Source organism: Alternaria ventricosa, assembly GCF_023758065.1.
Source record: "Alternaria ventricosa strain BMP 2768 chromosome Unknown scaffold_3, whole genome shotgun sequence".
In the NCBI taxonomy this organism is placed as follows: Eukaryota; Fungi; Ascomycota; class Dothideomycetes; order Pleosporales; family Pleosporaceae; genus Alternaria; species Alternaria ventricosa.
In genome coordinates this window covers 2,026,858-2,040,447 of record NW_026055683.1, presented here as the reverse complement: position 1 = coordinate 2,040,447, position 13,590 = coordinate 2,026,858, and the positions used below count along the sequence as shown (strand labels likewise).

The 13,590-nt window shown below is 53.1% G+C and overlaps 5 protein-coding genes across 5 annotated transcripts; 4 read left to right on the top strand and 1 right to left on the bottom strand.

Moving 5' to 3' along the window:
• Positions 1-51: 51 nt before the first annotated feature.
• On the top strand, positions 52-2,071 carry J4E93_002639 (uncharacterized protein; the record flags this gene model as incomplete). The annotated part of the gene is made up of 3 exons (XM_049340581.1): positions 52-196; positions 244-1,085; positions 1,133-2,071. The coding sequence occupies 3 exons, from the start codon at positions 52-54 to the stop codon at positions 2,069-2,071; spliced, it is 1,926 nt and encodes a 641-aa protein (XP_049202903.1).
• A 967-nt stretch (positions 2,072-3,038) lies between these two features.
• On the top strand, positions 3,039-4,670 carry J4E93_002638 (uncharacterized protein; the record flags this gene model as incomplete). The annotated part of the gene is made up of 3 exons (XM_049340580.1): positions 3,039-3,497; positions 3,587-4,433; positions 4,495-4,670. 3 exons carry the CDS (start codon positions 3,039-3,041, stop codon positions 4,668-4,670), a joined length of 1,482 nt encoding a protein of 493 aa, XP_049202902.1.
• A 1,167-nt stretch (positions 4,671-5,837) lies between these two features.
• On the bottom strand, positions 5,838-6,707 carry J4E93_002637 (uncharacterized protein; the record flags this gene model as incomplete). The annotated part of the gene is made up of 5 exons (XM_049340579.1): positions 5,838-5,990; positions 6,037-6,171; positions 6,221-6,418; positions 6,544-6,571; positions 6,640-6,707. The coding sequence occupies 5 exons, from the start codon at positions 6,705-6,707 to the stop codon at positions 5,838-5,840; spliced, it is 582 nt and encodes a 193-aa protein (XP_049202901.1).
• A 1,058-nt stretch (positions 6,708-7,765) lies between these two features.
• J4E93_002636 (uncharacterized protein) lies at positions 7,766-9,169 on the top strand (the record flags this gene model as incomplete). Its single annotated transcript, XM_049340578.1, has 1 exon — positions 7,766-9,169. One exon carries the CDS (start codon positions 7,766-7,768, stop codon positions 9,167-9,169), a length of 1,404 nt encoding a protein of 467 aa, XP_049202900.1.
• A 789-nt stretch (positions 9,170-9,958) lies between these two features.
• On the top strand, positions 9,959-13,345 carry J4E93_002635 (uncharacterized protein; the record flags this gene model as incomplete). Its single annotated transcript, XM_049340577.1, has 2 exons — positions 9,959-10,117; positions 10,175-13,345. The coding sequence occupies 2 exons, from the start codon at positions 9,959-9,961 to the stop codon at positions 13,343-13,345; spliced, it is 3,330 nt and encodes a 1,109-aa protein (XP_049202899.1).
• Positions 13,346-13,590: the final 245 nt, after the last annotated feature.

Below are 13,590 nucleotides of genomic sequence, written 5' to 3'. Positions count from 1 at the left end.
TATAGCCCGTTCCTCACTCATACGCTCACTCCGCCCCGAACTGTCGCAAACATGGCGCTCGCACCGCTGGGAACGCAAGTGCGCCCATACAGAGACTACCTGACGCCAGCTCTACACCGAAGATTCAACAAGGCCAGTCGATACACGCTGCTGCTATGCTATGCGATCGCGTGCTGGATGGGAGAATGGGACAATAGTAAGCGATATTGAATGAATTCCATACGCACCTGCTAACACAAACAGTGCTATGGCTGTGGTTTCCTCTAGGCCTTACTGGCATTCGAACCCTCCTCATATTTCTCTCCGCCCTTTCCATCTACGTCCTTCGCGTCGCCCAGTGGCATGTTGGCCGCCGCCAAACAGAGACCCGAGTCGAGACGTTCACAAGATACTTCTTCCGTCCTGCGACGCTGATCACGCTCGTCGCATACGCCTTCTCCGCCATGCTATTCGTGGAGACATACGTCTGGTCGCGGGGTACCCAAGCCAGACTCAACTTCATCGAGGCGGGCCGCATGCACGAGCGATTCCGGCTGAACGAGAGGCCGCTCTATCTGCGCTATCTCTTCTACCTACTATCAGCAGCACAATCTGGAGTACACTTGTGGAGAGACTACGACAAGATTGAGTTGCAGGCGATGAAGCCCAAGAAGGAGCGGGGTGACGCGACCACTTCCACCCCTGCACGACGGGGCCCCAAGCCCAGACATGTTCTTACGAGATCGCTCAAGGGCATTGCAACACAGTCTACCTTCTTAGCTTCGGTCATTGCAGCTGCCGGTTTCTGTCTTTACTACCTCGGAACCCGAAATCTGATCTGGAGCTACTACTACAGCTTCAGTCGATACCTCTGGAGCTTGTCCAAGACTTCCACACCTACAGGACTTGCTCCGTTTTTGCCTCTGTGCTTCATGTTCGTCACAGAAGGAACGCTTCTCGTTGTGCTCTGGGAGTTTGTCAACAAGACCTTCGATGTGTACCTCGCACAGGAGCCCCTGAAGAACGATGTGCCCATTACGAACGACTCTACCGACCCCAATGGATCCCTCCTGAACGGACTCAAGTCGAAGAAGGATACTGTCAAGGTAAGAGGAAGCGATACTATCACTACGTCCATTGCTAACACACTCAGGCTATCGCTTTCTGGGAGCTAGCCCTCATCACCGACGCCTTTCCCGAACGGCGCAAGACTATCTACAGCGAGATGGATCGTAAAAAGGCCCCGACACATCAGCAAGTTACGGATATTTGTCTAGGACAGCTCAAGTGGCTTATCGAACGCGTCAGTGCTGGTCTTGATCCAGCCTACCAGCCCGGCGACGCATCAGGTCAAGACAAGCCGGCCGGGCCTATCAGTCTGGTCCCTCGTATTGCACAACCGCTGAAGGACGACAAGCCGATTGCTGCTGCGCCACCACAACCAAGTACTAGGTGGGAACATGTCGAGGCAGCAACCGCCAGTATTGCAAAGTCACACAGCGCTCCAGGAAACGCACAGCAAGCATACAGTCGGGAAGCCATCAACAAAGGAATGAAGAAGGCCCAAGAAGGTGCCAGGGAAGCTGAATCGTTCTTCACGACTTATTACAACAAGCTTGTTTCTTCCCCGGTCGGCTTACTGTTCCAACATTCCTTCCAACGCACATCGAATATTGTCGTTCTCGGTGCACCATACTCTCAACTTTCCCAAGTTTGCAATGCCGCGACTGCGCTAGCAAATCTAGCGGTATTTTCTCTTGCCGAAGACAGCTTAGGACGCTTTCACCAAGGAATCCCAAGCATAGTGCGCATATTTACTATTGCGCTGAAGAAGATCGATGAGTACATGGACACAGCTCCGATCCATTGGAGTGACAAGGAGACGAACGGCAAGCCAGAAGCGGAGAGGAGGAAGGTGCCTGAAGTAGATGAAGCCAGAGAATGTCTCAGACAAGGTCTTGAGAAGGTCCTTGGCAGCTTCAACGAATACCTGAGTGGTATGGGTCTCAGCAGGCTGGAGATTATGGAGGCAAAGAAGGTGGTGGGTGTCAAGAAGGCACCAGAGATGATTCAGGCAGGTGCGAAACAGTAGATGTCAATACCTTCGCAACCAGATCTCGTAGAAATACTTGGATGAACCCGTCATAGACACCTTTCCAACTCCTATCAATCGCAGTGCTACCAAGACTTTCCCATCGCCCAAGACCATCGCATAATCAGTTTACGACAGTTCCAAACCGATCGTCCCCCATCGGCCTCTCCGTCGCCCATCGCATTACGCCAAGCCCGCCTTCCCTCCCCACGATCGTCTGCCTCAGCTCTGCCAACCAGCAAATCAAAGCCTTGAACCCATCATCGCCCCCAACGAGGAAGATGCCAGATGCCAGACAACCGAACCAGATTGCTACATCATGCAGCTGTCATTGGTCCTGTCAGACATGACCTCGCTGTTTCAAACGAACGTCAGTTCCAGGGGTAAACACGATGGGCGCGCTAGCGCCCCACATAGCTCAACTCGACGGGTTGCGCGTCCGATGGATCCATATCGTGATAGGGAAGGAGAGAGAGCCAAGGACGTCATGTTGGGTGAGGCTTGCGCGGTGCATGGCGCGATGGCGTTGGTGCTTTCTTTCGTCTGGACTGCTCTACGTTCCTCTTTGTCTTCTTTCTGTTCACGATAACTTGGGTTTTCTGTGGCGTTTGGAAAGCTTGAGGGTCTGTTTACCTACTTGTACCTTTTGGATGATCATACCCGCATTGTCCTTCTTTTCAGCCGCACGTCCTACCTAGGTACCATTCGTTCAGGCGGGTATTGCGTAGTCGTTGTTTTTCTTCTTCTTGTGTATACGTTTACTGCGCCTTGTTATTTACATTCGTTTCTGGCCATTGGACTGGATTGGATTCGTGCCGGCTGAAGGCGAACGGGACGCGTTAACAACATCGCATTTGAATCTGGAAAGCGACTTTGATACCACGATTCCTCGAGAAGACGTTACAAAGAAATTGGAAAGGCAAAAGGACTAAAGAGCTCAGACTCTAGACACCGACGTCACAACACCATGCTCACCTACCTCCCAACCTGGCTTGCGCTCTCGACGGCAGCAATCCTACCCACAGCGACAGCATTCTACCCCTACCACTATACCTCCGGCAAGACAGCCTCCACATCAACGCACTCGCACCGAACCTCCCCACAACCACCGTCCTCCCAAGCCGGGACCACGCGCTCCGTAACGCTCCCGCTCCGTCGCGTACGCACACCCTCACTACGATCCCGTCAAAACGTCTACAACATCGTCAATTCGAATAACCCCAGTCAAGAAAACAGCGTAGCCATAGATCAAGATGGCAACGATCTCAGCTACATGGTTGCGGTAACATTCGGCGACAGCGCGGATGAATACCATCTGCTGCTCGATTCAGCGGCGAGCAATACATGGGTTATGAGCGAGGGGTGCGAGAGCGAAGCGTGTAAGACGCATGCGACTTTCGGTACGGCGGATTCGAGTACGCTGAAAGTACGTTATGCTTCCCATTTCTATCTCTCTTCACCTACGCGATCTTTCGTCAGGTCATACATGAATACAAATACTAACACAACACCCAGACCGACGCAACAACACCCTTCAGCGTAACCTACGGCACAGGTTCCTCCTCCGGTCACCTCGCAACCGACGTCCTCCACCTCGGCCCCTCCCTTTCCCCTACCCTCACATTCGGCCTCGCAACGAACGTATCCGACGAGTTCCGCGCGTACCCCATGGATGGCATTCTCGGCATCGGTCGCGGCGTTCAGGGCACAAGCGACGATGAAATCGACGCACCGCAGATCATGGATTTGCTGTCGAGCCAGAAACTCATCGGCGCGAAACTCTACGGTATACATTTGAGTCGGGGCGAGGATGGCAAGATGGACGGTGAACTGAACTTGGGAGAAGTGAACAAAGATCGTTTCACTGGCGACATCAACTACATCGATTGCGTAGACAACGAATCAGGGTTCTGGGAGATACCGTTGCAAGACGCTGGTGTGGATGGAAAGCCTGCTAACCTTACCACTGGAGTTGACCGAACGGCGATTATGGACACGGGCACATCCTTCATCCTCATACCCGAACCGGATGCTCTGGCTCTACATTCCCAAGTCCAAGGCTTCGAGCAGGACGGCGAGACGTTCTTCGTGCCGTGCGATACGAGCGCTGCCATACAATTCAGTTTCAACGATCGTGTATACAACATTTCCACGGCGGATTGGGTGGGAAGTAAAGACGACGATTCGGAGTTGTGCAGGAGTAATATCGTAGGCAGGAAGACGTTTGGCGACAACCAGTGGCTGGTGGGCGATGTGTTCCTCAAGAACGTATACAGTGTTTTTGATTTCGAGGGCAGTAGAGTGGGACTGGGTGTGTTGGGACAGGAGCAGGATGTTGTTGCCGAGAGTGAGAGTTCTACTGGTATGTTTGGGCCTTTTTCAAAGTAATATCGAAGTAACATTGACTGACTTGAAATTGATAGGCACTGCATCTCCTTCGGCATCGAGGACAGCGACTGGAAATGGAGGAGCGAGCGAGACTACAGCAGGTGGTGGGCAGCCTCAGAATCAGGAAGGTGCTGCTGCTGCGAGATCCTCGACTTCGACGTCCTTCATCGCGCTCGTTGGGGCATTTACCGCGCTTTCAATATTCATGTAGCATATGGGATTTGGGTACGGATAAGCATTACTAGCACGGGCGTTCAGGGATACAGCATCATCGGCGTTGCACATACAACCAGCAATCTGGTCTTGGGGAGAGACACTACGCGGACACATTGTAGATATATACATAAATACATATATCCACACATCATAATGATTTCACATCTGCCCAACACCCAAGCTCCCAAGGCAACAACTGAACATATACTTTGCCCAACATCACAAACCACCTCACATCTACCGTAAAGCAGACAATGCAGACACCGACAATAGCTTGGTGGCCTGATCCCCCCAAGCATCTCCACTTTCCGCTCTATCCACCTATCCACTGCACAGTACTGAGTACCCACCCACCAAGCTTATCCACCGGCCCAGCCCCAGCACAACTCAAGCAATAACCCTCTAACCTCATGCACACAACATGCAGCGCGAGGCGAGAGACGAGGCGACAGGAAAGGCGGGGCGGTACATCGGAACATCACATCCGGGTCAAGAGTATTGGATACTTTAGGAACAGTCTTGGTACATGCGTTGCATAAGTATGGGCTTGGTATGTGGAGAGATGTGACGAGCGAGTCAGGAGGGAGATAATGCGAGAGATATGCGGTGTTTGGTGCGAGATAAGGGTGGATGCACGATGCGATGATGGGGAGGCGTGTTTCAGATTTGACCATCATTCATGTGTGGATGTGTCTTGAAGTATGCTTTATCGCGGAGAAATAGAGATCACGGTGTAGAAGTCACCAGAGATAGTTGTGTTGTATAGTTCACAGGCTTCAACGATTGATATGGGTAGACACGATAAGAGCAAAACAAAGCACCGGTTATTAGAAAGATCCTACCATTTGCTCAATCTCGATCCACACGCTTTCTGAGAAGATAACCCCATCATGAACTACCCCAAGATGATGTACGGTCCAAACACACAAAAGATCCAGCACAGTAACGCCTCGTATAGGTGCCGTCAGAGATGAGACTGCAAGCAGACTGGAAGGAGTCGGCTTGTCTGCTACCCCTACCGGCCCATGACATGTTGCCCTCCTTCTCAAATAGACCACTAATTAGACGCCCGATAGCCGCCACCGTGTTGCTCTTGTCCAGGCTCAACATCGCGCGGTTGCGGCGGCTCTCGACCTATATCGTCGCAAAGTCTTGTCCAGGCTTACAAGATCAAGCACTTCTTGGTCTTCTTCTCTTTCCGGGTCAACAGGGCAGCCCGGGTGGCGTGCTCGAATACTTCTCGGACGCCCTCGTTCGTCTTGGCTGAGCACTCGAGGTACTTCTGGGCACCGATCTTCTTGCGCACATCCTCGGCCTGGGGCTGTTAGTGGGTGACTGGTGGGTGGAGTGTGGCTACTAACCTGCTCGGGTGTCACGGGCTTCTGCGAGGTCTTGTGTAGCTCCTCAATCGTCTTCTGGTCGAAGCGCAGATCCTTCTTACATCCAACGAGGATGATGGGAAGGCCCTGGCAGAAGTGCAGAACCTCGGAGATCCACTGTTGTGTGTCAGCGGCTGCTTGTACGCGTGTGAGGCATTTGCCGTACCTTCTCCTGGACGTTGTCAAGCGAATCGGGCGAATCGATGGCGAAGCAAATCAGGATAACGTGCGAGTCGGGGTAGGAGAGAGGGCGCAGACGGTCGTAATCTTCCTGGCCGGCGGTATCCCAGAGGGCGAGCTCGACGTGCTTGCCGTCGACCTCGACATCGGCGACGTAGTTCTCGAAAACGGTGGGGACGTAGACCTGCAGGCGGGCACGTTAGTGGGTGCGTTGGGAGGGAGTGCAGGCAGAGATGGGTGCGAGGGCAGGCGGAACAGCTAGGCTGACGCGGCTCAGGGATGCAGGCGAGGCGGGCGGCGAGTACTGACCTCGGGGAAGGTGCCCTTGGAGAAGACGCTGCAGACGGCACCGTTAGCAGTTGTTTCGCAGGAGTGTTAAGAGTGATGGCGAGGGCGAGGACGTACATGAGCAGACAGGTCTTTCCACAGGCGCCGTCACCGACAATAACGAGCTTTCGTCGAATCTCGGCCATGGTGTCGTGGGGGATGGGTTATTGAGGCGGCGGTGGGGGCAGCAAGATCTGTGAGGGAGGTGGTGAGTATGTGGATGGAGAGCTGGACTGGCGGTGATTGAAGTTGGAGAACAGCGGCTTCAGGGTGTTATGGCTCTAGGCACCATGGCCGCAACGGGGGTCGTGCTGCAACAACTGCGGCTGAGTGCTGCTTGCGCCACGCAGCGCTTCGGCGATTGCGGCCTAGCGGGAGCGAAATGAGAGCGAGCGTGACGTACCTGGACAGCTGCTCACTTGATTATCACGTAGAAGGTTTGTGAAGCGTCGTCGCGATGGCGTGTACTGTAGGTTGGCCGAGAGAAGAGGAGAAGGCGATTAGCTATCTGCATCAAGCGCCTTGCCCTAACCGACAAGGTAAACTACCCATGCACACGCCCCGGAGCCGTCACATGGCAGCAGCTTGTCCCCCGGTGCGGTTTGACATGTCCAGCACGGCCAATAATACGGAAGCCCTGTTCTCATGCACAAGACGGCTGTTCTTCGACTGCAATCGCCTTGCACCAGTTGTTACGGTCGTGTGTTGCTGGTTGCCCCGGCAAGGTCTTGGTCGTGACAAGGGTTTCAGATTGGACCTGACAGCTCGCCTGCCCTTTCCCCAGCTTGTTCTGCGTGCGCGTGCTCTGGCAAGCGCGACCAGTCTCCCACAGGCAGGAACCACTGTCGAACGGCAGGGTCGACCTAGTGCGTGGATCCATACGCCTTCTTCGTCTGCGTTCTAGGCCATCATCTTGTTCTTGTTCCTGCTCCTGCTGTTTCCTGTGTTCCTCAATATGTCCAAGACGCCTCCAACTCACACGGAGGAGACTAGACAGACCCGCTGCAGACTACATTGGTGTAGAACAGGATGTTTCCAAAACCCGAACGCAATGTAGACCTCTCGATTAACAGCTTTAGGTGGGTGTCGAGTCAGTTCTTCCCTTGAATGGGGCGCTTCTAACCGTGCCTTCCGGCTACCTCAACTCACCAACGCGTGTACACCAACGCAAACCCCGCCTACTCTCTGCGACTCTGCATTCACCATGGACGTCGAAAAGTGCATAGAGCTGCACAACCGCATTGTCGCCCATGCTTGCTCGCGCCTTCCGCCCGACCGCCAACCCAAGATTCAACGCAACTGGTTCACCGCGCACTCCATAGATCCTTCCTCATCCGTTTCCTTGGCCCAGCGTATGGAAGATGAATCCGACGACCCAGATTCAGACCTCGAGGTAGAATTCGACGATGACCTCATAGCCTTCCTATCGGGCATCGACATCGTCATGCCCGAAGAACATCAATTCCTAGCCTTTAACCCCTTCCTTGTCGGTGTCCCACCGCCTGGCCGCATGATTCCCGACACATGGCTTGGCGTCTTATCGGAGGGATACGACGACTACATCTTGCTCTACATAGGGACCGGATATGATCCGGGAGGTCTTTTCTACAAGTGGTCAACTGGGCAAGTATGCTTCATGGACAACATATTTCTCGAACCCGATGAGATGTATTTCGACGAGCTTCAGGTTGCGCTAGAAATATACTGGGACTGTGTTGAGTCAGAGAAATTCGTCATCGACGTAGAGTTCCCGGGCTTTGGTTATGTAGATGGCCTTAAAACGCAGGGATGGAGGCTACAGGAGTGGACGGACCTAGAATTAGAGATCACGCTGGAGGCGTGGCATAGTTTGGTGGACGCGATCACTAAACGCCTACCGGGACAAGGGAAAGATGACGACCCGGGAGCACACCAGGAGGAGAAGCAAAAAGAACCGGACGCTGTTTTGGTATCCTCTGAGATCTTAGAGCAGTATCCCGCTATCCGGTCTTTCGCACGCGCATTCCTTTCTCGAGCGAGAAAGCCGACCTTTACTTCTATCGCTCCGCAACTGGACGTTCCGACCGAAGACTTTGTAAAGCGGATAGGTACTATACTACAGGAATTACATCCCGACATTACCATCACCACGCCGGAATACGACATGGGCCGGATACCCAGATTTCTCTTCTTCCCATGGCGGACACCAGGCCTCCAATTCGTTTCCCAGTCTGATCGTGACCGATGGGTGGGCTTCCGAGGCGATGCCCACACTCTTGACAATCGCGCCGGTCTATATCTGACTCCAGATGGGGTACACACACACTCCATCTCTCTACTACTTCCGTTTTCAATCGGATCTAATGGTCATGTGCGCATGAATGATGGAACTGTTATGAAGCCGAAAGATCAAGGCCAAGATGCTTTGTATGGGCATCATTCGTGTGGCCCCTTTATGTACGCACATGGCACACCGTTGGCCGCCGTTCTGGTAAACTGGTGTGACCTGATTGAGAAGGGGAATTGGCACGTTGATGAACACGGCGTCGCAGGTGGAGAAGATGTATGGAAACAAGCGGATACGGAAGACACGGCCGAGGATTACATGACGGATTGGAGTTGCTTTTAAGCTATGTGTGTAGGTAAGTATGTCACACGGGTTGCTTTGTCGACTATAGAGATCGTGTATCCATCACGGGGCCTTCCAACACAGACATGCCAACGTTCGGCTCGGTCAGGAGTGATTATAGAGAGGTATAAATACTACGCAGGCCAGCTGGCAAGTCATAGTTTCTGGATTTACTTCTGGATATAACACTAAAGGTGGCTATGTTTCGGGTCGCATTCTACAAAGAGCATTCCAAGGTAGGCATACATGATCTTATCTTAGAAATTGTATACTTATCAAGACTTGAGCGTGTATCTAGTGAAAGAAACTATGAAACTGAGCGGTTCATGAAGACAGGGCGCGGGGAGAAGTGGGTGACGTGCACCAAACTTGTAGTAATAGTCGCTATCGCATTGGGCAGGGCTCAGGGTCGCGATCACATCTGGAGCTATCTGTCAGATCTAGATAAGCCGGAGATAAGAGCGGAAATACAGTATATGACTATGCACTATTTCGTCGCGCTTCGTCGAGCTTCTTTGGTACACGTGAGTTGGCGAGCGAGGGTGCAGGCTAGAGTGGCGGGGCAGACTAGAAGCTCCGGGACCCGTACCTAACCACAGGCACTGACGCAGTACCGCTCCACGGTTCGCGCCTCTTTCATTCCACGTCCTTGTACCAAAACGGCCACGGCCTATTTCTTTCTTTCTCTTTATACGTTAATCTACCCCACCGCCTCTCTACTGCTCGCACTCCTCTCTCAGCTGCCCATCACCGAAGCTCGCTGCAGCCTGAAGCCAGTACATCGCCATCATGGCCGACCAACCGCCCGAGCAACCAGAGCACCAAGACAAGGCCATGTCCGACCAACCAGACAACGCGACATCCGAGCAGCAAGACAGCGCAATGCCTGATGCCGCACCTGCACCCGCACCCGCTGCTGCGCCCGATGCCATGTCTGACGCCGACAAGGTGAGCTCACCTTCCGACCGCCTGTCAAAGAGACACGCTGACGAGGATATCTTCCAGATCCGTGCAAAGCGCCTTGCAAAGCTGGGCGGCCCTGCGACTCCAAATGGTCCGTCACGGCCGCCCTCGACCGCACCCGAAGCCGCACCATCGGGCACTTCATCCCCAAAGCCCGCTGAATCACCGGCGCCACCACCGAAGTCCACTCCGACCGCGAATCCCTTCTCCCAATTAGGCGTCAAGACCGACGAGCCGCCCAAGAAGCGCATCACGATCAAACCCGCACAGTCGTCGAGCAATGGCCCCGCACCGCAGACCGCCCAGAAGGCGCCGGAATTGAGCATAGAAGCGTGGGAGGATCGGACAATCAGCAGCATCTTTAGGGTCACTCTGGACGAGAGCCATACGCACGATGCACACGGACATAAGCTACACTTTGTCGAAAGCGCCAGACGCGATCTTGAGGAACAGGGCAGGCCAATCCGCTTGACTACAGATCAACTGGATTCCGTCATAATGGAAGCAGCGTCAGAAAAGCCACAGGGCTATGCGTTGGAATATACGATGAGTTGCTGGAAACGCGTTTCCAAAGCGCTGAAGAACCTCGCCAATAAGACTGGTCCACGGTTCGAAGTTGTCAAAGAGGCCCGGCGAGTGTGCTTCAGCTATTGCATCTTTGCAGCTAGCATACCAGAAATGTTCCAGGAAGACCCACCCGTGGAGAACGCACTGGCTGATCGCTTACTTCTCGGACCTGACGACGAGCGCGGCGTCTGCTACGAGTTCCTCACGGAAGCGAGCCAGCGGATAGGCGAAGACGATATCATCAAGGACACACTTGTGGAAGCTATGGTGGATGTCAGCCGTCGTCTCTCCAAGGTTTCTATGAACGGGGACTACAAGGCACACATGTTGATCCTGCGGGTGTTCGTCCGATTTCCGCCGCTCGTAGCTGCCATGTCACAGTCTGAGACGTTTCTGCCTGCTAACATCGAGGCTCAACATATCGAAACACATAGTTTCTTAGGGCCCTTCTTCCGTCTATCTCCTATGCAGGCTGACGTAGCCATGAACTACTTCTCTGGCTCCGCGGCTGTCGACAAGGGACTCATCGTCAACGCGCAACGAGCTGTCCGCATGACACTTCAAACCCACCAAGAAGAGCTGCTGGACATTACGAACACTTTCATCAAGAACAAGGAATCTCGCGAGAAGATGCTGGACTGGTTAGCGCTTACAGTCAATAAGAACCACAAGAGGCGTGCGATACAAGTGGACAGGAAAACAGTATCATCAGACGGCTTCATGGTCAATGTCACAGTGATTTTAGATCGTCTCTGTGAGCCTTTCATGGACGCTACCTTTTCCAAGATCGATCGCATCGACATTGACTACCTTCGCCGATCACCCCGCGTTGATATCCAAGATGAGACAAAGATCAATGCCGACCAGAATGCATCGGATGAGTTCTACAGTACCAAAGCCTCGGGTACCAACAACTTCATCAGCGAGGTCTTCTTCTTGACGGTGGCTGCTCATCATTATGGTCTGGAGGCGGCCAATACCAAATTGGGTACCCTTCAAAAGGACGTAAAGTACCTTGAGAAGGAGCTTGCTAAGCTCGAGCCCGAGCGACCCAAGTACATGACTAGTCAGGCGCAACTGGCCGTCTTCGACAACCACATCAAGAAGATGAAAGACCAGATCGAGAAGGCCAAGTGTAGCATCCTGGCCATTCAAGGTGTCTTGCTTGATGAGACTACACAAGCTCGGTCTATGCAGTTGATGCGATACGTCATCGTGTGGCTGCTACGACTTGCTTCGCCCGGTACCAACTTCCCTAAGTCAGAGCTGCAGCTGCCTCTCCCCGAAGAGCAACCACTGCAGTTTAGGTGTCTACCTGAATATTTCGTTGAAGACATTGTTGGAAACTTCAAGTTCATCACTCGCTACATGCCGCATATTATCACAACCACTCAGTGCGAGGAAATTGTCAAGATCTGCATTACTTTCCTGAGAAGCTCAGAGTACATCAAGAACCCATACTTAAAGTCTGGTCTTGTCACCATTCTGTTCCACGGAGTATGGGAGATTCATGGTAAGCCAAAGGGCGTGCTTGGCGACACGCTATTTGCACACGACTTCGCCATGAAGCACTTGCTCCACGCTCTGATGAAGTTCTACATCGAATGTGAGAGCACCGGAACACATACGCAGTTCTTTGACAAGTTCAACATTCGATACGAGATCTTCCAGGTCATCAAGTGTATCTGGCCGAACCCAGTGTATCGCGAGCATCTTGCGACTGAAGCGCGCGTCAACTTGGACTTCTTCGTTCAGTTCGTCAACTTGCTTCTCAACGATGTAACATTCGTTCTGGATGAGTCGTTCACTGCCTTCAAAGAGATCCACGATCTATCACGAGAGCTCAAGAATGCCCCGGCGAACATGGAGCAGACCGAGCGTCAAGAGAGGGAAGAAAAGCTGTCATCGGCTCAGGGCAAGGCCAAGAGCTACATGCAACTCACCAACGAAACCGTCGCCATGTTGAAGCTCTTCACCGAAGCCCTAGCCGACTCCTTCACCAAAAAGGAAGTCGTCGTACGCCTAGCCCACATGCTGGACTACAACCTCGAAGCCCTCGTCGGCCCCAAGAAGTCTCAACTCAAAGTCGAAAACCCCGAAGAATACGGCTGGAACCCACGCAACATGCTCGCAGAAGTCACAGACGTCTACCTCAACCTCGAATCCAAGCAATCCTTCATCGACGCCGTCGCCACAGACGGTCGCTCCTACCGGCCCGAATATATGGACGAAGCCTACAAGATCCTCCAACGCTTCAAACTGAAGACCCCTGAGCAAATGACACAGTGGGAAAACATGTCCGAGCGTATCAAGACTGCTAAAGAACAAGCGGACATGGTCGAAGCTGATCTCGGAGAAATTCCAGATCAGTACCTCGATCCTATCTTGGCGTCGCTCATGGAAGACCCTGTTACGCTTCCTGTCAGCAAACAGATTGTTGACCGAGGAACTATCCAGGCGCATCTGCTGAGTGACCCGCATGACCCGTTTAACCGGACGCCGCTCAAGATTGAGGATGTCATTCCGAATGATGAGCTCAGGGAGGAGATTCAGAGTTGGAAGGCGAATCTGCTGGCGGAGAAGATGGCTGAGCGGAGTAAGGCGGCGGCTGCGGCGGGGGCGGGCGAGGCTATGGATACGTCGTAGATGGTGAGGCTGTATTGGAAGCGTGGTTAGGGCGTTTTTTGCGGAGTGTTTCAAGGAATCATGGCAGTTGAGAGTATGCATGGGTATGGACATTTAGGGTAGAGGTGATGATGTTCACGAGGTCTACTGAGATGGATGCGGTGCAGTGTCACGCCTTATTATGGAGGTTTGATAGACACCTATGTGTGTCATAACGTCCTGGGAGATGATGACTTTCTCCCAGTCAATGGAATGGATATCGTCAA